The sequence below is a fragment of the Spermophilus citellus genome (assembly GCF_964194105.1).
Source record: "Spermophilus citellus genome assembly, chromosome: 17".
NCBI classification, from domain to species: Eukaryota; Metazoa; Chordata; class Mammalia; order Rodentia; family Sciuridae; genus Spermophilus; species Spermophilus citellus.
In genome coordinates, this window is record NC_138199.1 from 52,266,620 (window position 1) to 52,291,480 (window position 24,861).

Below are 24,861 nucleotides of genomic sequence, written 5' to 3' on the forward strand. Positions count from 1 at the left end.
TAAGGAGAAGGAGGAATGGAAAAAAATAATCTGAACTTTTAAAAGGGCATAATAAAATAGGATTTAAATTATATTTAATGTGGTAGAATACATTTAATGTATTAAATGACCCTTTCATTTGATCATTTTCTACATCAATGGTATAAATAAATCAGACTTTTTCTTATATATGCTGGTAGAACTAGTACCTTCGGCATTTAAAAAAAACGCTTTTAATAATAAGGATCATTCAAAAGATGATCTAATATCATAGTGGATTGCACATTAATGCCTTAAAAGATCCCTTACCCCAAATCACCCTATTAAAAAAATTACATAAGGTTTCTAATCTTGGGGTTCAGAAATCTTCCCTCATCCTCTATGATTTTCTTTGGGGGGGGGAGAGAGACTTTTTTTTTTACTTTTTTTGAATCATGGGTTCTGAACTCTTCCTCAGCTCTGGTGCCTGGACAGACATTAAACTCTTACTTCCTCTCAGGGTGTTCTTTCAGCTGCTCCAATGCCTTCACTTGGCTACTTACCCTGTTAACACTGATGTTATATGGCCATTCTTATATTCCTGATGAGCTGTGATGGGGGAAAAAAGAGACTGACTGGCTAGTCTGCACAGATCCTCTAGCAGCATTCCTGATACTCTTCACTAACTGCATTTCTTTATTAAGTTAGTGGAGTTTGACAGAAAAATTTGCAGGGGGAATACTGGGGATATCATGCAAATTATCATGTATCGTAAGATAAAACAGTTTTAGCTTGATTTCTTCTCATAACTTTTCTTACTTTTGTTAAGATTTCCCTTCAGACTGGCAAAGATTCAGGCAGGGTCCCCTAATGGTAAAATTTAGAATTAAAAAAATATTTATTGATGTTTTTTTTTAAAAATGTTTGATAACCCAAACTAATCATCCAAAATGCAAACTGTAAACACAAAAGAGTAACAGTTGAGTGTGAGTAGACAGACTATGAACAGGTACGACAGACTGAGCAAAAGTGCAGAAAGGGGAAGGGAGAAAGGAAGACAGATGCATAAGTGTGATACAGATAGTGACAATTTGAGTGAATAAGTAATCATGTTTGGACCACAGTGATTTCAATGTAGCCATTTAGGAAACCCCTGGGCCAAATACTAAATCACGGCAGGAATGGACAAGGCTTCTTTGTGAGCATGCTCAGCATGTTGGCATAGAAACAGGAAGCACAGAAGCTCTGTAGTCATCTTACAATGGATGGCTACCATTTCTAGGATGCAAATAAATTTTCTTTCTGGTCCCTGGATACATCATTTGTTGTTTTTCCATGCTTCCCTTGACCCTGAAGGACTGTAGTTACTGTTCCAAAATCCCCAAAGAAACCCTTAACAAAATAAAGAAACCACAGTAGCAGTAACAATGGGTTTGCTGGAATGCCCCCTCCCTCTACCTTGGCCTATGATTTTCTTCTGGGCATGTCCAATGGAAATGGTTAAGTTTTACCAATCCACTTAAAGCCAGCACAAATTTTAGTCCCATGGTCACAGAGCTAGAGTGGATGGGAGTAAGGGTGTGTATGCATATGTATGTGTGGCTCTGGGGATCTGAACACTGCCCTCACTTTGTAATCCTTGTCCAGAACACGGGTTGCTTCCTCTGGAGAGACTCCACGGTAACTCTAGAAGTGTCAGTTAAATATTCAGTTCACCAAAGTTGACCACCTCCATTGTCATAGGATGATGCAGCATCTGCAGAAGCGCTGTCTGCTGCCCCCTACTGATGGGGGTGGAGTGACAGGTGCGAAGTAGGCATGGACTTTAATATTGGGTAAATGGGTCTGAAACAAGACAGAAACATTACTAAGATAGAGAACATTGCTTCCGAGAAAAACCACTGAGGGGCTGAATGGACATGAAAGCAGGGCAGAAGATTTGTTCCCTTCTATGCTGTTCTAAATAATCAAGTCAACTCATAACTTCTTTTTTTGGTACCAGGAATTGAACCCAAGGGTACTTAACCACTGAGCCATATTCCCAGCCCATTTTATTATAAATTTTGAGACAGAGTCTTGCTAAGTTGCTCAGGGCCTCACTAAATTGCCAAGGCTGCCTTTTAACTTGCAATCCTCCTGCCTCAGCCTCCCAAATTGCTGGGATTACAGGTGTGTACCACTATGCTCAGCTCAACTCATAACTTTGATACTTTTTTTTTTAATTGTCACCATTTTATTAGCAGGAGATAGGGGCCAACTGCTTTTGCTCTGTGGTTGGTCAGCAGCCATGGGGAGGCAGAGTGCCTGCTGTGTGCCTCAGGCCTTCACTTCCATGCCTGCCTGCTTTCTAGCTTGGGTGTTTAAGGTCACATTTATTCTCAACTGGCAAATTCTGACGCCAAGGGTATTGTGGCAACTGCTCACTTAGGTTTCAAAATACCACTGATCACGGGCTGGGATTGTGGCTCAGCGGTAGAGTGCTCCCCTAGCACGGGCACGACCCAGGTTCGATTCTCAGCACCACATAAAAATAAAGATGTTGTGTCCACTGAAAACTAAAAATAAATATTAAAAAAATTCTCTCTCTCTCTAAGAATACCATTGTTCACACTCTTCACAGAATCAGACACCTTTCCACTGAGTTTGATAACTGTTTTTAACAAAACTGGAGAACATAGGTGTGATGGATCATGCCTATAACTCCAGAGACTTGTCTCAGGGTTCAATATCTACTGAAAAAAAAAAAAAAAAAAAAAAAAAAAAAAAAAAAAAAAGGACTGAGGATACAGTTGAATGGCAAAAAGCTGCTGGGTTCAATCCCCAGTACTTAAATAAATTAAAAAACAAAAATCAGAAAAAGGGTTTATAAATCCTATTATTTAACCAAACATTTTATATTAGTTTTTCCCTTTCCTTTAGAACCAAAATCTGGTATGTGCTACTTTTTTTTTTCTTTTTTTTGACTCTGGGGATGTGATTAAGCTCTGGACATTACCGGACAAACTGCTGGGAGAAGACCTACTTTATCTCTTCAGTGGGTATTGTTCTACTAAATTTCCATCTGGAGCCACAGGTAAAAATTATGTACCCTTACATTTTCTCTCCATTTTTTTTCCTCCTTACTAAATGTCCAAATAAATATAAAAATCACAAGAATCTAAATTTGGAAAAATAAAAATAAAAGAAAATGAAGGAAAATAAAAGAAAGGGTGGTGAGAACATCAGAGCTGGAGAGTGAGGAAGCCATTTTTACCCTGAGTCTCTTGATTCCAGCCCGTGTGATTTGCTGGCAGTCATATAGTTCTATCCGCTCAAGGCTGTGACAGCTCTTCAAGTGCTCCAAGGATGCATCTGTGATTAGTGGGCAGTTGTCCAGCTCAATCACCTCCAGCTGGTCATGGGCGCAGGCCCCATTTCCTAGGTGACGAATTCCATCATCTGTGATCAGTTCACAGTGAGATAGACTCTGTGGCCAAATAGAGCAAAGAAGGATGCTGAAATATTTTCCGGAAGTCAGTTAGCCAGAAACTTGTGTACAATCAGATAGAAGACCTTTTTGGTTTGATTTTGATGATTATGGAACTATCACTAGATCCATGTGTGATGAAATAAAGAATGCAAAATAGAGTTGCATGGGTTCTGCTTTTGGCAAGCAATGACTGATATTTTTGTGTGTGATTCTAAACATATTTTGTAAATTCACATAATGACCATGAACTACTTCATAAACAAAGTTACATAACTTTAAAAATTACCCTCTACCCAATCAACACTTTTCTTCTCCAGGGGGATAAGCAGAGATCAAACTTTCCATATACAAAATTTCCTGAAATAAAAATTGAATATCAAGTGCAGGGGTATGACCCAACAATTAATTAGCTGAAGACAATTTTTACAGCTGACCATCTCACATGTAACTCTTCATCAATTTTCCTTAGGTTTATGAATCTGAGAAACTTGGAATCCTTGGCCCAATTTTGGATATTACCTTTCGACCAAATACACCACAATGAGCCTGGATACGATCAACCAAAATCCCTTCCTCAAAGTAGTACCAAGGAGAACTTCCCCTGTAAAGCCTGATTGGTCCCCATTTTACTTTTTAGGTCTTTCCTAGATCTTTTGGAAGTTGGCAATTTGGAGAAGCATACTCCCTTACCAAAAACTGGTAGCCAGACAGTTAAGAGGAAAACAAGAGCTGGATCTTATTTAACTAGAACTACAGTACTGTTTTTTTTGTTGTTGTTGTTGTTGGGGTAGGGAGTACCAGGGATTGAACTTAGGGGCACTCAACCACTGAGCCACACACCCCCAGCCCTTTTTTGTATTTTATTCAGAGACAGGGTCTCACTGAGTTGCTTACTGCTTTGATTTTGCTGAGGCTGGATTTGACACTGAGATCCTCTGCCTCAGTCTCCCAAGCTGCTGGGATTACAGGCGTGAGCCACCACGTCTGGCAGTACTGTTTTGATTAAGCCAAAGAAACATCTTTAACCTTGAAAGTCAAACTCACCAATACTTGAAGCCGAGGACAGTGTATAGAAAGTTGGATTAATGTGCTATCTGTTATCTGAAAGAAACACATGTTTATTTTAGGCATAATTCTAAATAAAACTACAGGTTATACTTCATTTTTACTGTATGTCTATCTAGACATCATCAAATAACAGAATCTTTAGGTTTAAGTCTCATAGACTACCTGAGTCTATTCTTTTTTTTAAAAAAATACTTGTGAGCGCTCTACTGCTGAGCCACAACCCTAGCCCTATCTAAGTCTATTTTGTAAGAACTCCCTAGGCTAGACTTGAACACATTTAGGTTTCTCTAAAAGCCTTCATCTTTTTTTTTTTTTTTTTTTTTGGTGGTGGTGGTGGTGATGGTACTAGGGATTGAATCTAAGGCCTGTGCATGTTAAGCAAACACCCCAGTATTGAGCTACTATTATCTAAAAGAAACACATGTTTATTTTAGGCATAATTCTAAATAAAACTACAGGTTATACTTCATTCTTACTGTATTTCTAGTCTTTTGAAAATTTTATTTTGAGAAAGGATCTTGCTATGTTGTCCAGGCTGACCTTGAATTTGCAATCCTGAGTGTTTCCTGAGTAGCCTGTATTATAGGGGTGTTCCACTGCATCTGGCTCTAGTCTTCATCTTTGGATATTTTCGCTCAAAATTGTTTTGTTTTTGAAATGAAATCGAAATGTTGTCCCCTTGTTACTTCTATCCACTTCTTGGAACCATCAAAGAAAATAATCAGAAGAAAGTGCTGAACTGGGTGCAGTGGCACAAGCCTATAATCCCAGCAACTCAGGAGGAGGCTGAGGCAAGACGATTCCAAGTTCAAAGACCACCTCAGAAACTTAGTGAGGCCTGAGACCTTGTCTCAAAAAATAAAATGGCTGGGGATGTGATCAGTGGTAAGGTGCCTCTGGGTTCTATCCTCAATACAAAACAAACAAACAAATAAATAAATAAAGTACTCCATGAAAAAGAAAAAAATTAAAATCAAAGCATCCTCAAATTTTTGGATATTTGGCCTATTTTTTATTATTAATTAATTTATTTTTGTAGCACCAGGAATTAACCCAGGGTTGCTCTACCACTGAGCTTTATCCCTGGCTGTTTTTATTTTTAATTTTGAGACAGGATCTTGCTAAGTTGCTGAGGCTGGTCTTAAACTTTGTAGATTCCTGCCACAGTCTTCCAAGACACTGGGATCACAGGTGAGAACTACCTGACCTGCTTGATATTTGGCCTCATTTTAATAAGGCACACTACAACTCAGAATTGATAACATGGATGTTAGTTATGTTACCAAGGGAGGCAGATAGGCACTGCTAGGATCAGGGTAAACTATGTACATTCAGGGAGGAAGAATGGCTTTTTTTAGTTATCACAGGAATGAAAGCAAATCAGTGCTTCTTTTCAAATTCATCTTCAATTCTTTAAGAAATTGTGGATGGAGCAGGTCCATTCAGAAAGACTACCTCTGGAAAGGACATAGAAGACACTCAGGTGTGTACAAGAGATAAACAGAGGCTGGATTCTGTGGTGCATGTCTGTAATCTCAGCAATTTGGAAAGCTGAGGCAGGAGGATCACCAATTTGAGGCCAGTCTCAGCAATCTAGTGAGACCCACTCTCCAAAAACAAAACAAAACAAACAAACAAAGGGCTGGGGAATGTTGTTCTGTAATTAAAAAGTATTTTTCTTTCTTTATTTTATGTTTGGGGATACTGGGGATTGAACCCAGGGGCACTTTTACCATTGAACTACATTCCAATCTTTTTTTTTTTTTTTTTTTTTTTAAACAGGGTCTTGTTGCTGAGGCTGGCTGCCCTTGAACTTGGAATTGTCATGCCTCATATTCCTCAATCAGTGGGATTACAGGTATACGTTGCTGCATCCAGCTTTATTTATTTATTTTAAAATGTGGTTTGGCTATGTTTTCCAGGCTGATACAAACTCTTAGGCTCAAGTGATCCTCCTGCCCCTTGAGTAGCTGGAACTACCATAGTGCACCACCACACTTGGCAAAAGAAAATACCTTAACAGCTTTATGGCCTGAACACTTAGGTGTCCTTTCTAATGGTGACATGATTGATGGAATGTATTTTCATAGTTCTTTAACACCTATGCCATAAGCACTTCTGCCTAGTGTGCCTAGAAGACATATCAATAAAGGAAGAATCAGTAGGGCTGCCAGGTATTTCAGTGTCCTACACTAGGGTAGGGAATGGACATTCTAATGTGCATGTATTATGTAATTAGTTTCTATCACACTGTATTTATGAATATAAATCCACAATCTTACCTGAACACATTCTTCCAGGTCCATCTTTTCAAGCTCATGGCAATTCTACAAAGTATAAAACCAAACAATACAATACAACCATTTAAACAAGGGAAAACTTTAAGGCCAGAAAACTGAAAGTTTATATTAAATATACTGATGAAATCTTAGTTTTTCAGATTTGGTATCATTCTAGTGTCACTTTCTATTTTATTCCATTAATTATACATTTTATGCTTTGATCATAGTGAAATCTCAATTATCCCACATTTAAATATTTATTATCTTAAACGTTCAAGGGAATAAATTTGCTGAACAGTAACACTGGGCCAATACAGAGATATTTTCAATCATAAATAATTCAATAAAAACTGTTTCTTGGGAAGAGAGGAAGCAAGCTTAACTTTAGTTAAGTGTCCTGGCTTTTACCCAACTCCATTGATCTACCTGAAAGCAAATTACCTCCCCCTTGTTCTACAACATTGGTCAAAGTCAGTATAATTTTAAATGATATTATTATATACTGATTTATAAACCATTCCAAGTCTAATCTTCAGAATACAGAAAATAATTAAAGCCTCTCCATTTAAAAACCAGGCTTTCAACACTGCTGTCACCTACTAGTCACATATCAAATAACAAGTTTCTTTCAGCTGCTTAATTTATCATCTTATGAAACTGTGGAGAACTTTAGTTTCATGGAGGAGTGTCATGCTCCCCAATGCATGTCTGAATTTCCAGAACAGTTTGTTTTCTTACTGGTATCAACAGGTCTGTAGCTGTAGCATGAGAATGCTCAGGAAGACTAGCTACAGAAGAAGGCCCCCTTCTCACACACCTAATTCTGCCATGCTACATTTCCCTTGCTACTTGTTCTTCTGAAATAAAAATACCCAACAAAACATAAGAAAATAAACCTATGAAACCTGGAGAAAACACTTACTCTGGCTAGAGTGGTAAAGCCCACATCTGTTAATTGAGAACATCTTGCCACTTCTAATATTCTGTTAAAAAAAAAAAAAAAACAACACCAAAAAAGTGGAAGTCAAGCTATGGGTCCCTAAAAATTGGTTTTATTAAAACAAAATTTAAGAAAATAATTTACTATTCTCTAAGGATTTCATAATATAGAGAGACATTAATAGCTAAGCAAGTCTATATACAGATCTTGCTATTTATTGTTGTGGAGTCATCATAAAGTGGTCCTATAAATACCACATTTCAGGGTGATGCAATCAAAGAACACAGAGGAATAAAATTGAAGCTTGTAGTTATGCCACAATGCATTAAAAGCCTTCTTGATGGCATACTGCTTACCCCCAGAGGGCAGCCTGCTCCTAGAAAACAAAGGAAATGGCGATAAATATTCTATATTATTTAATGTTACTGAAGTAAGATTTTCTTTCCGTTTTACATGTGGGTTCACTCAGATTTCAATACCTTGTAAAAAATGTAATGAAGGGACTGTTTAATTACAGGTCTTTCTCAAATATGAAAATCCATACTTAGAAAGCTTTCTGCTTCCTCCCATAGGCTCCCAGGGGAACCCAGTGAAAAGGGAAGCTGGGCTAGCAGCTACTCTCCTATTTAGCAACTGTTACACACCAACCTAAACACCAACTAAAGGCTTGGGAATCAAAAGTAGTTCTTTTCTGTGAAAAGTTTGGTGACATTTGTACTGTACAATGGTACCCAGTAACACCTATTTACTATCATAGTTAGTATAAGAAATCATCAACTGAAAAGCAATTAGAAATGAATGCTGTATCCAATGGAGAGAGCAACTAACTGAAACACATTTTGTGATGGTCACATTTGACAGCCTTTTCAGGCTAATGATATAATGAGGTTATATCATTAGAGGGAGGATGGAGCTGAATACCCCTTGCTTTAATACAGGAAAGGATAGTGTTTAATATTTTAGAGAGAGGTCTGGTTACTTCCCTATCTCCTAAGAAGTACTCTGTTTTAGACTTCTGATATTATTGATTTTGACCAAAACGAATCTATCATCTATGAAGGAATTTTGATACTGAAGGCAAAATGTTCACCAGTTAAAAAAGTTTTTTAAAAATTTTATTGCTTTACAATGATTATTATGTGTAAGAAAAGTAGTTTCATGGGCTCTGGAGCCAGACTGCCTGGCTTTGAATCCTTGCTCCTGCACTTACTGGCTGTGACACCCTGGGCAGTTTACTTAACTTTTTGGTGCTTGGTTTACTCATTTACAATTTGATGATAACAATATTGATTATATGATGTTAAGAAGATTAAATGAATTAACATTTGTAAAGTACCTAAAACAATGCTTAACTTCTAAGTATCATATAGGTAATATTTAAAACAAAACCAAAACCAAAAAGGTATATGGGGATCATCTCTATTCATTACAAGATTTTCATGTGCTCTTTACAAAATCAATATGGATTTTATACTATCTTACATACTAATACAGAATTCTTAATAGATAACCAGCCAATCCCATATATGAGCAAAGAGAAGGAGCCACAGAAAAATAAAGCTGTTATAAAAGACTGTCAACACAAAAAGTTCCTCTTGTAAAGCTGTTTCTTCTTTTTGAATACGGTCTGCTATGTACCTGGCATCATAACTAAAATATAAATGACCCGAGAGTGAGCCTTTAAAATTACCTTTGAGAAAAGAATTATATAAAGCATTAATTAAAGAAAATATCTTTATTTCATTAAAAACATTTTTTTAGATGTTGATGAATCTTTATTTTTTATTCATTTATTTACATGTGGTCCTGAGAATTGAACCCAGTGTCTTACACATGATAGGCAAGCGCTCTACCACTGAGCCACAACCCAGCACCTTATTTCATTTACTTACTTACTTACTTATTTATTTTTATGTGGTGCTGAGGATTGAACCCAGGGCCTCTCATGTGCTAGGTGAGTGCGCTACCACTGAGCCACAATCCCAGCCCCCTTATTTCATTCTTTAGTAATGAAATAAATGCTTTTTTTCTTTTCTTTTCTAGTATGAGTAGAAAGTAGAATTTTGGAACCATTGTTTCTTGGTTCATGCCAATTACACATAATGAAGTACAAAGCAAGTAGGTGGACATCAAAAAGGACAATGACTTGTAGTGTCTATCTTAAAATTTCAAAGTTCCAAAGAATAAATGAGTGAAGTAGACTTTTGTTCTTTTTCCTTGACTTTTTTGCACTAGAGAAGAAATGTTTACCTAAGCCGAGGGCAGTTCTGACCTAGAGCATTCAGGATGGCATCTGTGATGTTGGAGCAGCCAGAGGCACAGAGGGACTGTAACTTATGGCACCCTCTACAAATAGTAATGAGACCTTCATCTGTGATTTGCTAAAAAACAAGGGGAAAAAAAAACAACCCCACAGGTATTAGTAATTTAGCAGACGAAAAATAAGGAAAAAATAACATCTCTGTGAAAACAACACCAAAAAGAAATCTAGGCAGGTTTGATATTAATCAGATAGTAAACCTAAAAGAAAATGAACACACTTTTTCTTCTTTCTAGTTCCTTTTGATTTAGTTGCAAGAGAATCTGGGTTTGCTTTTAGTATAAAGGCAAGAAGCTATAATGGGATTCTTTTAACTTAATAAGAATGGAAATAAGCACGGGGTAAATTCAATTAAATGATTTTAAAATCTAGAAAACCGACAAGAACTGCAGTATTTTAATAGTATAAATATATTTTTTTACAAGTTCAAACTGAAACTGGTTGGAGGAAAAAATAAAACTGTGGCTGGGTATAGTGGCACAGGCCTGTAATATCAATGACACAGGAGGAGGCTAAGGTAGGAGATTGTAAGTTTGAGGTCAGTTTCAGTAACTTAGTGAGGACCCAAGTAACTTAGGGAGATCCTGTCTCAAAATGAAAAACAAGCTGGGCACAATGGGTCGGGAGACTGAGACAGGAGGATTGTAAGTTCAAAGCCAGCCTCAGCAATGGCGAGGCTTTTAGCAACTCAGTGAACCCTGTCTTTAAATAAAATACAAAAATAGGGCTGGGGATATGGCTCAGTGGTTGAGTGCCCCTGAGTTCAATCCCCAGTACCAAAAAGATAAAAAATAAAAAATAATGATGATAATAATAATGAAATGCCTGGAAAAATAAAAATAAACCCCCCAAAATGCTGGGGATATAGCTCAGTTGAAAAATGCCCCTTGGTTCAATCCCGAGGACCCAAAACAAACAAGCAAAAACAACACCTGTGGATGATAGTTGCTATCTCAAAAGAACATCCATTTTGCTGTTTGAATATTAAAATATAAAGAACATCCTAATTAATGGAGACAAATAGTTGTGTTTAACTCAGATATAATCTTACATTATTTAAAAATGATTTTATCTCAAATTACTTTAAATGAAAAAAATACACATTTAAGGATATCATAATAAAAAAGTTACATATAAACATCTAACATAATAGAGTTTATCAGCACTTCAATTTGTCTGGCTAGATTCACTAACTGTATAGGCCTAAAAGTAAAGCTCCACTGCCATCACTATTTAATCAAGCAATGTTGTTAAGAAGCAAGGACAATAGCAACAAGTAATAAAAATAAAAACTCAACTTTTAATAGCCATTGTTTAAATAAGCAACTTCTTAATATCATGCAAACAAAAAAAAAAAAAATACAGATAAAAAAATCTGGATGTTGCTAGGCCTGGTGGCACATGCCTGTAATTTCAGAGACTCAGAAGCTAGAGGCAAGAGGATTCCAAGTTCAAGGCCAGCTTAGGCAATTTTGTGAGATACTGTCTCAAAATAAAAAAATAAAAATTCAAGCAACTGGGGAGACTGGGGCAGGAGGATTGAAAATTTAAGGCCAGCTTGGGCAAGTTTGCATGTCCTAAGCAACTTAATGAGATCCTGTCTCAAAAAAAGGTTGGGGATAGGGCTGGGGATGTGGCTCAAGCGGTAGCATGCTCGCCTGGCATGCGTGCGGCCCGGGTTCGATCCTCAGTACCACATAAAAAGGTTCAGTGGTAAAGCATCCCTGGATTCAATCTCCAGTAGAAAGGAAAAAAAAAAAAAAAAAAAAAGAGGGATGTGGCTCAAGCGTTGGCGGGCTCGTCTGGCACGCGTGAGGCCCGGGTTCGATCCTCAGCACCACATACAAGCAAGGATATTATGTCCACCGAAAACTAGAGAGATAGATATTAAAAAATTCTCTCTCTTTAAAAAAAAAAAAGAGAAAGTATTGTAGGATTGTGCTGCCTCTTCCTTCTTATGTTTTATAGTCTAACTGGGTGCAATGGTATATGCCCATAGACTCAGCCAAACAAGAGTCTGATTGAGGTAGGAGCATTAATTGTCTGAGCCAAAGTGAGGCCATCTCTTAAAAGAAAAAAGCCTATAGGACAGTACTGAGGAAAATCACATTGCCTGTACTTCAATTAAATTAAAAAAATTTTTTTTGATACTGGGGATTGAACTCAGGGGCACTCAACCACTGAGCCACATCCCGAGCCCTATTTTGTATTTTATTTAGAGACAGGGTCTCACTGAGTTGCCTAGTGCCTTGCTGTTGCCGAGGATAGCTTTGACCTTGCCATCCAACTGCCTCAGCCTCCCAAGCTGCTGAGATTACAGGCTTGTGCCACTGCGCTTGGCTTAATTAAAAATTTAAAAATAGTAAAATTTGTGGGGCTGGGGCTGTAGCTCAGCAGCAGACTGCCTGTCTAGCACTCACGTGTGAGGTACTGGGTTCAATCATCTGCACCACATAAAAATGAACAAATAAGGCTGGGGTCGTGGCTCAGTGGTAGAGCACCTGCCTAGTATGTGTGAGGCACTGGGTTTGATTCTCAGCATCACATATAAATAAATGAATAAAATAAAGGTCCATTAACATCTATAAAAAATAACAAATAAAATAAATGTATGCTATCCATCTACAACCTCAAAAATAAAAAAAATTTAAAAAATATTACCAGACACTTAAAAAAAATGGTAAGATTTGCCAGGTGTGGTGGCACCGTAATCTCAGTGACATGGGAAGCTGAGGCAGGAGGATCACAAATTCAAAGCTAGTAATTTAACGAAGCCCTAAGCACTTTAGTGAGTTGCTGTTTAAAAATAGTGGTTACGAGCTGGGTGCAGTTGCGCATGCCTGTAATCCCAGCGACTTGGGAGGCTGAGACAGGAGGATCGTTCAAAACCAGCCTCAGCAATGGCGAGGCACTGTGCAACTCAATGAGACCCTATCTCTAATAAAATACAAAATAGGGCTGGGGATGTGGCTCAGTGGCTAAGTTCAATGCCTGGTACCAAAAATAAAAAAAAATAAATAAATAATGATTAAGCGCCCCTGGGTTCAATCACCAGTAATAAATAAATAGTAAAATTTGTCCAACTATTATTATTACTACTACTATTACTAGGTATTGAACCAAGAGGTGTTTAACCACTAAGCTATATCTCCACCCTCTTTTTTTTTTTTCTGATTTTTTGTTCTTTATTTTGTGATGGGGTCTCGCTGAACTTTTTAGGGCCTCACTAAGTTTTTGAGCCTGGCTTTGAACTTGTGATCCTCCTGCCTGAGACTCCCCAGCCACTGTGCTTGGCCCAACTTTTGTTTCCAAATATGCCAAGAAAGGTTAAAAAAAATCAAACATTGTACTTTAGTCATGTTTTGGTCACAACAGACAGTTTTCTTCTAGAACTCTAAAATGATAGTATCATGTTTATAACTGTTGTGCATAGTCTTTCAGGGTAAACATTTTAGCTTTATAAATGAACTTAGGCAAATTTTGGAGGTCAGCAACTATGATTATCAGAATGACCCACACACACTATAAATGGTCAAATTAAGCTTCTGAAGTTGGCTTCAAACTTGCCACTCTGCTGCCTCAGCTTCCCAAGTCACCATTCCAGGAAGATGGTCAGAATTAAAAGAAGGAAAGCTGGTGTGGTTGTGAATGCCTCTAGTCTGAGCATTTGGGAGGATGAGGTGGGAAGATCATTTGGGCTCAGGAGTTCAAGACTGGCTTGGACAACATAGTAAGACCCCACTCAAAACAAAACAAGGCAGGGGTATCATTCTTTTGATTTTCAGGAGCCAACTAGATCATCATCAGTACCATTCCTCAAAGATGGAAGAGTGGGTAACTTAAACTGCATAAAAAGTAGTCTTTTACACATCACATAAATAAAACAACCACTATGCTTTCCAGTTCCAGGTGGAGGAGAGGATATAACAAGCAGAAGCACATACTAGGAAAGCCCTTATCAACTTCTTTCTTTGCTATGAGGGGCTTCTATTCCAAGGTAAGATACATGTGTAATTTTTTAGGCAAGAGATATTATTGTCAATATTCTAGGTTCCTGAATAGTTTCAGCAATTATTTGAGTAAAATTTAGGCATTTTGGGGTAGACACAAAAAGGCTGATAGTCTGAACAAGCTGAAGTGCTAAATATAGACATTACCTGAAAATTATTTAAAGGGTACATTCTGATTGCCAACTTTTATTTTTTATTTTATTTTATATACTAGATATTGAATCTGGGGGCACTTATCACTTAGGTACATCTCCAGCCCTTTTTATTTTAAGACAGGGTCTCACTATATTGTCCAGGCTGACTCAAACTTGCAATACTCTTGCTTCAGCCTCCTGAGTAGTTGGGATTACAGGTCTGTGCCACTGCACCCAGCTTGCTTGTCAGTTTTAGGTCAGTGTTTTCTCATAATTGTAACCCATTAATACATAATAATTGGTTATAAAGTGCTACTGCAATTTTAAATAATTTTGGGGCTGCAATTGTAGCTCAGTGATAGAGCACTTGCCTAGCATGTGTGAGACACTGGGTTCAATCCTCAGCACCACATAAAAATAAGTAAATAAAACAAAGGTATTGTGTCCATTTACAACTAAAAAATATAAATAAATAAAAATATTTTTTTTAAAAGAATACATAGTTTTTCTTAAATAGATAAGAGTCATCTTTGTGTTTATTGTATCACTTAGGTTGTAATGGAAAAGTCACTGGTCTTGATGAAATTCTTTTCTTTTTTTTAATATTTATTTATTTATTTATTTTTATATTTAGTTATCGGCGGACACAACATCTTTGTTTTGTATGTGGTGCTGAGGATCGAACCCGGGCTGCACGCATGCCCCTTGATGAAATTCTTAACAACAGTACTGAAAGGAATTATTAACACAGAAGCATTGTAGGAATGGATGCTTACTAAGCAAGTCTGTAAGTTTAAAGTCACCAGTTCAGGGCAGTGTGCACCTATGTACTTGAGAGCTTCATCTTCCAGCTAAAAAAATTAAAAAATAAGAAAAAATTATTATTAACAATGTTTCAAAGTAGAAAGACTTAAGAATGTATACATTCATCAATACATTCTCTGTATAGCCACCCAAGTTCCAAAAGAACTATGAACCAGAAATAAAAAATTATGTTCACATAGCAAAGTAATTCCTACTATTAGCAGGGTTATCAGTATTTTAAAAAAAATCAGTTCCTACCACATCAAATTCATGTTATTATCATCAAACCAAGGAAAAGATGACATAAACACTGCTTAATATTTATGGATTTTACTTCTGATAAGTTAAATGTACTTCATAGTACTTTGCAGAGGGATTATTAAGCTAAAATGATTTTCACACTTCAATACCACCTATGAAGATTTTTTAAAACAAATTTTGGGGACAGAGAGCCAAGAAAGGAATCCATCGTGTTTATCTGTTGCTGGAAGATCAGTGGCATGCTTACAGTGCTGAGAACAGATGGTAAGTAACTGATCATAATGATGCATTCCAATCAATATTTTTTCAGGATTCCATAAATAACTAGAAGCTCAAGCTGTTGTTTTAATGCAGTCATACATACAAAGCTCAATTTAGAACAACAAAATTCCTCCTATCATAGTAAGAGAATGAGGGAATTTTTAATGGAATCCAAAGTATGGATTTCATACCATTAATAAAATAAGATAGAGACTAGCCCTAATTTATCAATCATATTTAAATCCACTTTTCTTTTCATTCCCTTTTGAAATAAGGTCTCAAACTCTATTTTCCTGCCTCAGCCTCCCAAGCAGCTGGGATTATAGGCATGTGCCACCAAACCTGGCTTAAATTCACTCTTCATCATTAGGTGCTATTTGGTCAATTCCTTTCCTCACTGTGAAAAAATCAGATTGTTTTTAAAAAGTTTTTTTTTTGGGGGGGTGGTATTGGGCAAAGAACCCTGGGGCACTGTACCCACCGAGTTACATCACCTTATCACCTGCCTTTTTCATTTTTCTTTTGAGACAGGGTCTCATTAAATTGCCTAGGCTGGCCTCAAATTTTCAGCCTCCCCAGAAGCTGGAATTAAAAGCTGAGTGCCACTGTGCCTAGCAAGGCTGTACTTTTTTTTTTTTTTTCCTTTTGGTGGTACTGGGGATTGAACCCAGAGCCTTATGCATGTGAGGCAAGCAAGCTGCCACTGAACTACATTCCCAGCCCCAAGACTACAAAATCTTTAATGACAAAATATGTTGGATTTGTGATGTGACTGGGAGGATAAGTGTCAATACTATAAAACACAGGTTACTGCAAACTTGGCGTATTTAAAAACAACTCCTGATGATTAAACAAGAGAAAATTTCCAGGACTGTCTTATTTGCCTATCCAGTTTGAATTATCGGCAGTAAAGAAACTTTCTTTTTGGTACAGGTTAAGCTGCATGAAACCCTTCTTGCCTATGGCATACCTTCCTTGTTACTTTGCCGCCCCACTCTGTCCTTTTCGAAATTTATCTTTGGTCAGATGTTAAATCCTCTCATTCTTTGATTCTAAGGAAAACACTTTATCCTTGATAAGCAAATCTCTTTGGGTCAAAAATACACACAACTGGGGCTGGGGTTGTGGCTCAGTGTTAGAGCGCTTGCCTGGCATGTGTGAGGCACTGGGTTCAATTCTTAGCACCACATAAAAATAAGTAAATAAAATAAAGGTCCATCGACAACTAAAAATATATATATATATATTACAAAAAAATACACACAACTCACATTTCCCTCCAGACAAACATCTTGGTGATGACTACAAAAAGCTCATGGTTCCTCTGATTTTCATAAGCATTACATGGAGTATTACCTGTGTGCAGCCTTTTAAGAATAAGGCCTTGAGACCCCCACAGCCTCTTACTAGTGCTTGAATGCCATCCTTGGTTACTTGATCACACCAGGAAATGTTCAACTGCTCCAACAGTGGACACCCCTCACTTAGGATAAAACAAAATGAGACAAGCATATCACTACATCCAATTTCAAAGATACTGGTCTCATTTTTTGCAATGTTCATGTGGGACTTTACCACCAGCAGGGCCATCTCAAATCCAGCTTAAACAACTACAAAGCACAGTATAGTTTTTCAACTATAGATAGGATATGGAAATTAACTTGTTCAAATTTATAGAGTAATTAAAAGTTCAGATTCAAACCCAGATTCTCCATCAAGTACTAATGAGAACTTTTAAACTTTTAGTTAAAAATAATTACAAAGGCTCTCTTTATTTCCTTATTTGGGACATTCCTAGAATATCGTTTCTGTAGACTAAAGTTAGGGTTTACTGTGTTGAATTTCTGTGATTAAAATATTAGTTTCCTCTAGATCTCTTCCACTTGTATCAGTTTAGTTTCATATCTGGAGCATGAAAAAATTGAAAGTATTCTTCAGAAACACTGAACACAGAAGTTTGTCTCCTTCCGGACCTTTCACTCCCCCCATGCTAGGGATTGAACCCAGGGCTTCACAAGCTACATAAGAGAATGTTCTACCACCGAGTTCTACCACCTCTAGCCCATTATCTTGCCTACCAAAAAGATCCAGAAAATAAAGACAGGAGATTCAGGTTTGAGTTCATTTTCAACATTAATAATTTGACTCCATACAAGTCATTTTAGGAAGCCTATCTATCTAAACCTCTTGGTCCAAGATAAGCCACAGCTCTTTCTATGTTCTTCCAAAACTGAGGTACTCACTCCTATCATCAACTTACTACACAGTAATATGATACATGTTTAGTGCTCAGTCTTTACTCTGATTTGACTGAGCAATAACAATATCTTATTTAGTTTCCTCTCATGGATGCATTAACAGTCCCTGGCATTTGACAACTGTGTTTTTTTTCCCCTTAAAACTGTAAATGTCTATTCTATATACTTCATAAGGCTTTCAAGTAAACGAGATCATTTACATGAAAACATTTTATAACTATTGTCACATTCATTACCCTACCTGGTAAATAGTATTGAATATGTTTGTTGCTCAATATTCACAAAGAAAGTCTAAAAGGAGTCACTTTTTTTTTTTTTTTTTTTTTGCAGTACTAGAAATTGAACTCAGGGACACTCTACCAGTGAGCTATACCCCTAGTCCTTAATTTTTCTATTTTGAGACAGGGTCTCACTAAGTTGCTAAGCTTGTCCTCCATCTGGCAATCCTCCTGCCTTAGCTTACTAAGTAGCTGGGATTATAGGTATGTGCTATAGCACCTGGGACTAGCTCATCTTATTTTGAAGACAGAGTCTTACAAAGTTGCCCAGTCTGACTGAACTTGCTATGTTCCTGCCTCAGCCTCCTAAGTAGCTGTGACTATAGGTGTACACCACACCATGCTTGCCTTGAAGTTATTTTTATAACATAGAAACTGTTGACTATCATCAGCACAACTTTTTATAGTTCTGCCTAATATAATCTTGTTGAATCCTAATAACAATGCTATGAGATAATGAGGAAAAGCTCAGAAGGACTGTGTTCAAACAAAGTACCTGGTAAATAATCCTATCGCTAGAACCATTTTAATCATTAAGTTAAAATAACAGGACATTTTCTTTTCTTTTTTTGAAAGTAAGTCTTTATAAAAATCTAATAATTCATGTATAATCTATACTGTGCTCCTCTGTTTAGAAATCCTAGTTACCCCTAGTCATTTCACTTGAATAGCTCCTGTAATTATAATTTGGGAAAAGTGGTAAAATAAAAGGCCTATTTAGAACTATAGTATATATGAATAAAACATAGTTACCTTCAATTCAAAATTCATTTCAGTTATTTTTAAGAAATTATTATTAAAGGACATGCTTATTTATAAGAAATTTACCTCAGAGCTTTGAGTGACATGTTTGTTATTGATGTACAGGAAGCCAAGTCAAGATGCCTGAGTTTGGAACAGAACTTGCTAAGGCTAGTACATGTACTGAAAATGGAAAGAGGAGAAAATAATGAATAAATAAGAACACATCTTTACTATATCATACACGTTTCTCAGTAAATGTTTGTGTGTATACACATGCACGTGTGTATATGATATACAAAATATATCAGAACTGTAAAATTTGCTTACCTTCCAAAAAGCAGCTATAAATTTTGGGAGCTTTCCACGGAAGAGGCAGATACCATTCACAAAGAAGGGCAATACTATATATGAGAATTTGTATCAGAGGAAGATGGTGCTTCATTTACATTTGGAAACATTAATAGCTATTAACAGCTATTATTAATAGTTAATAACAGCAAACTACTTATGTGAACTCTAAGTAATCTATGTGTACTCTTCAAATCCAGGAACACCAGGAATGTTAATAAGTTTTTGCTATATATGGTAAAATATGAGGACCAAATCTTTGCTTCTGTTTTTTAACAGACTTAAAACATTTACTTAAACATCTTAAACATCTACTTGAGATAATCTTTTACATGGCAGTAAGGAAAGAAGTGGATTTTGCAAGGTATACATAGATGAATTATATTGGGCTGAAAGAACTTATGTAACACTGCTACTTATTACCTTTTGTGAATTATGATGATGTTTAGCAGTGCTAGATTAAATCCGGGGCCTCATGCCCACTTGCCAGCCCTCTAACACTAAGCTACATCCCCAGGCCGTTTTAACACTAAAAATTATTTTTAATTATTTTTATTTTATCTATTCTCCCTCCTTCTAAAAAAAAATTTTTTTAGATGCCCACACTATCTTTTTTTTTAATATTTATTTTTTAGTTGTAGGTGGTGGACACAATATCTTTATTTCATTTTTATGTGGTGCTGAGGATCGAACCCAGTGCCTCACAAGTGCTAGGTGAGCACTCTATCACTGAGCCACAAGCCCAGCCCCCCCCACACTATCTTTATCCATTTTTATGTGGTGCTGAGGATCGAACCCAGTGCCTCACAGGGACGAGGCAGGCACTCTACCACTATGCTACAGCCCCAGCTCCAATTTCCCCTCCTGTATTTTTTTTTCCCTCCAATATTTTAAAGTAAATCCTGGATATATTATTTTATCTGTAAATGTTTTAATACTTTTTTATTCTTCCTTTCTCTTTATTTGGTACTAGGATCCAAGCCAGGGGCGCTCTACCACTGACCTACATACCCATCCTTTTTTATTTGTCATTTTGAGACAGGGTCTCAATTGCTGGTATCAAACTTGTGATCCTACTGCTTCAGTCCCCATAAGTCACTGGGATTACAGGCATATGCCACCACACCTGGCAATGGAATTCCTTTTTTAAAAAATATTTGTTTATTTATTTATTTAGTTGTACACAATACCTTTATTTTGTTTATTTGTTTTTATGTGGTGCTGAGGATCGAACCCAGGGCCTCACATGTGTTAGGCGAGCTCTACCACTGAGCCACAACCCCAGCCCAGGAATTCTTAATTTCATGTTTGGATTGCTTGATGCTAATGTACAGAGACTTTTTTTTTTTTTTAAAGAGAGAGTGAGAGAGGAGAGAGAGAGAATTTTTTTTTAATATTTATTTTTTAGTTCTCGGCGGACACAACATCTTTGTTGGTATGTGGTGCTGAGGATCGAACCCGGGCCGCACGCATGCCAAGCGAGCGCGCTACCGCTTGAGCCACATCCCCAGCCCAATACAGAGACTTTTTTTTGGTATATTGTCTTATATCTAATGAGCTTGTTATCTTACTTATGAATTAAAGCATCTTTTGGTAGTTTCCTCATGATTTAAACAAAATTTTTTTTTGTAGTTGTAGATGGACAGAATGCCTTTATTTTTTTTGTTGTTAGCTGTTATGTGGTGCTGAGAATCGAATCCAGTGCCTCATGCATGCTAGGCAAGTGCTTTGCCACTGAGCTATAGCCCCAGACCTCCTCATGTTTTTTTATATACAATATTATAAATTATGTTATATACAAATAAAGTTTTATTCTATTGTTTCCTACCAATATGCATTTAAAAAACTTACTGTATTGGCTAGATCCTCCAATACATTGTGTAATACAAAGAGTGGTTGGGCTGGGGATGTAGGTAGTTCAATCCCCAGCACCAAAAAAAAGTGTAGTAATTGACCTTAGTAACAAAGAATTCAGTCATTTTTTAGAAGTGGTTTGTGTGTGTGTGTGTGTGTGGGGGGGGGGGGTTCGAGGGATTTACCCCAGGGCCTTGTGCATGTGAGGCAAGCACTCTGTACCAACTGAGCTATATCCCAAGCCCCAGCAGTGGGTTTTTCATAAATGCTTTTGATTGGGTTGAGGGAATTTCTTTGGAATTGTTTTTACCATGAATGGACATTAGATTTTGTAATATGCTTTCTATACCTAATAATAAATTAGTTATCTATTTTGTGTAGTCAACTACCCTACAACAACTCAACTTAAGATGAGAGTGCGTTATTTCAGTCTTTGTGGTCAGTACTAAAGGTAGCTAAGCAGGGTTCATTTGATTTAGGGTTTCTGACAAGACCACAATCAAGGTGTAGACATTGGATGTGATCATCTCAAAGGTTAACAGGGTTTAGATCCCTTTCTAAGCTCATTTAGGTGTTTTTTTTTTTTTTAGCAGATCTCAGGAGATCCAATCGATTCTTATTCTTGATTTTTGGTAGATTTCAGGTCCTTGCTAACTATTACCTGAAAACATCAGTTTCTAGTCACGTAGGCCTCTCCACAGAGGTACCATAACAGGGCAGCTTGCTTCCCTGAGAGCCAGAACCCCAAGAGAAAGCAGAGTAGGATAGTAATCTTTTTGTATCCTAAGTACCAACCAATCTCTCTTGCTGTATTCTATTGTTAGAAATGAGTCACTATGGTGAGTTAACTCTCAAGGGGAAATGGTTTAAATATCAGGAAGTATGGATTATTTGGAGGCCATCAAACACTAAGATGATTATGTTGTTTTGTCTCTTTTTATTCCAGAGGTGATAAAACTATAGCTCAACTATGGCCAAATCATTACTGAAGCCTACTTTAATATGACTCAAAAACCACGAATGGGTCTTACAGTTTTAAGGGGTTGAAAAAAAGTCAATAGGGCTGGAATGTAGCTCAGTGGCAAAGTGTTTGCCTCCCATTCACAAAACCCTGGGTTAAATACTCAGTTCAAAAAAAAAAAAAAAAAAAAAGATAAAGAAAAAAAACCCAGATACAGTTTTTGTTTTGTTTTGAACACATAGTTGTGCTTATTTATGTACTGTCTGTCTATAGCTGATTTTATAACTGTATCTGACATAGTTATAACATACTATACGGGTCAGGAAGACTAAAATATTTACTTATTTGGTCCTATTTCTGGGATAAATTCCACTTCGTTATGATCTAAAATCCTTTTTTTTGTGGGGGCAGGGGTTGTGGCTCAGTGGCAGAGTGCTTGCTCAGTGTGTGTGAGGCACTGGGTTTGACCCTCAGCGCCACATATAAATAAATAAATAAATAAATAAATAAAATCAAGGTCCGTCAACAACTTAAAAAATGGAGAAATTTAATTTTTAAAAATACTTTTTTTGGGGGGAGGGGGTGTTGAACCAGGAGTGCTTTACCACTGAGCTACATCATCCCTAAGCCCTTTCTAATTTTTTTATTTTGAGACCGAGTCTCACTTAGTTGCTTAGTCTCACTAAATTGCTGAAGCTGTATTCATTCAAACTTGTGATCCTCCTGCCTCAGCCTCCTGAGTGCTGAGACAGGGTTTTGCTAAGTTTCTTAGTGCCTTGTTGAGTTGCTGAGGCTAGCCTTGAACTTTCAATCCTCCTGACTTCAGTCTCCCAAGTAGTTGGAATACAGCCGTGCACCAATGTGCATGGCCCATCAGCTGTTTAAAGAAAAGCCAATCCTCAATAAACTAATTTATTTTTGAGCCAGTTTTGGCAAATGATGCCTTCCAGGAATTTTGTTCATTTTATCTGTATTGCCTGATTATTATTCATGATATCCTATCATAATTTTTTGGGTAATAATTTATTTATTTATTTTCCTGGTTCTGGAGATTAAACCCAGGGGCCCTATGCATGTGAAGTAAGCATTCTACCAACTGAGCTATATCCCCAGCCCTTGTCTTTTTTATTTTGATATGGGATACCACTAAGTTGCTTAGGGTCTCACTAAATTGTTGAATCTAGCCTTTAACTTGTGATATTCATGCCATGGCCTCCTCAGCAGCTGGGATGACAAGCACACATCGCTGCACCTTGTTCCATTTTATTAGTTTCTGGTTGAAATTTCCATTTTTCTTTTTGAAAATATGAATATTGATATATTTTGTACCAAGTCCTCTTGCCCTTTTAAAAGGTATCATTTTATACAAAGTCCTCTGCTATCCACTTTCATTTAACAGTAGGTCTTGGAACTCACACCAGAGAACTAGAGATTTTCTTCATCACTTTTATTTAACTAATCCTCTTCTGACAGACACAGGATGGTTTCCTTTTTTAGGGGAAGGAAGGGGTATCAGGGATTGAACTAAGGGGCACTCAACTACTGAGCCGCATCCTCAGCCCTATTTTGTATTTTATTTAGAGACAGGGTCTTGCTGAGTTGCTCAGAGTCTTGCTTTTGCTGAGGCTGGCTTTGAACTCTCAATCCTCCTGCCTCAGCCTCCTGAGCTGCTGGGATTACAGGTGTGAGTCACTGCGCCCGGCAGTTTCCTGTATTTTGCTGTTATAAAAATTAGCATTAGTGGGGTTGTAACTCAGTGGTAGAACATCCCAGTTCTTAAAAAAAAAAAATAATTAGCAGTATTCATTATTACAAACAGTAAAAATGAATAGCCTTGTACATATATATTATGGTTATAACATCATACAAAAGAATAGTGGGGTAAGAAGTTAGTAAACTGTTTCTCCTATTTCTCCTATTTTTTTTTTTAATTTTTATAGTTGTAGATGGACAGCATACCTTTATTTTATTTGTTTATTTTTATGTGGTGCTGAGGATCAAACCCAGTGCTTCATGCATGCTAGGCAAGCACTCTGCCCCTGAACTACACCCTAACCCCCTGTTTCTCCTATTAAAGGCTTCCAAATTAATCTACAGATATAATATTTACTAGAAGAATTCTCTCTTTTGCTAGGTATGGAACCCAGGGCTTCATGCATATTAGGCAAGAAGTGCTATCACTGAGTTCTATCCTCCCTCTATTTTCTACATTAAAAACTGCTATCAGTACTAATTAAACTGTTCAGTCCTATGTTGAAGAGTTTAATCTTTTCATAGAATTATCTGCTTACTGTGGTATTTAATTATTATCCTTCTGCATAAACACTGATTATGATTTTTTCTTTTGTGGTGCTCAGTACCAAAGTAGCCCCCCGCCCCACATACTGAGCTAACTCCCCAGCCCACCTATAAATTTTTAAGTCTTACTTTAAATATCAAAGACAGAATTTTACAACCAAGAAAGTTGCTAAATACATTTGTTGGTGTTCATTTACCCATTAAGTCCCAAGTTTTCAATTATGCAAAATTTTCAGTGAAACTGACATAGGGGCATTAAATTGGAAATAATAATCTAGAGATTATATAATTTATTATCATTAATAATATTAATACTAATGAATATTATAACTAATTCACTTACTACTTTTTTCAAAAGAATAGAACTCTAAAAAATACATTTGTTGGGCTGGGACTGTGGCTCAATGGTAAAGCGCTCGCCTAGCATGGGCGGGACCCAGATTCGATTCTCAGCACCACATAAAAATAAAGGCATTGTGTTGTGTCCATCTACACCTAAAAAATAAATATTATAAAAATACATTTGTTTATTTCAAGGTTATCATATTCTCAACTTAAGTTTTTATTTATTAATTAATTAATTTATTTATTTATTGAGAGAGAGAGAGAGAGT

The 24,861-nt window shown here is 36.8% G+C and overlaps 1 protein-coding gene across 3 annotated transcripts in view; it reads right to left on the bottom strand.

Annotated features, from left to right (window-relative positions):
- Window positions 1-742: 742 nt before the first annotated feature.
- Window positions 743-24,861, bottom strand: part of FBXL20 (F-box and leucine rich repeat protein 20) — a 96,015-nt gene continuing 71,896 nt past the window's right edge. For all 3 annotated transcript variants that reach the window (XM_081271270.1, XM_081271269.1, XM_081271271.1), the window contains 9 exons: window positions 18,872-18,967; window positions 16,864-16,990; window positions 14,958-15,032; window positions 9,968-10,098; window positions 7,700-7,760; window positions 6,778-6,822; window positions 4,472-4,528; window positions 3,212-3,424; window positions 743-1,803 (listed from right to left, as the gene is read on the bottom strand). In XM_081271270.1, the coding sequence (XP_081127396.1) occupies window positions 1,696-1,803; window positions 3,212-3,424; window positions 4,472-4,528; window positions 6,778-6,822; window positions 7,700-7,760; window positions 9,968-10,098; window positions 14,958-15,032; window positions 16,864-16,990; window positions 18,872-18,967 (913 nt within the window). In that variant the 3' untranslated portion in view covers window positions 743-1,695. The remainder of the gene's footprint in view (window positions 1,804-3,211; window positions 3,425-4,471; window positions 4,529-6,777; window positions 6,823-7,699; window positions 7,761-9,967; window positions 10,099-14,957; window positions 15,033-16,863; window positions 16,991-18,871; window positions 18,968-24,861) is intronic.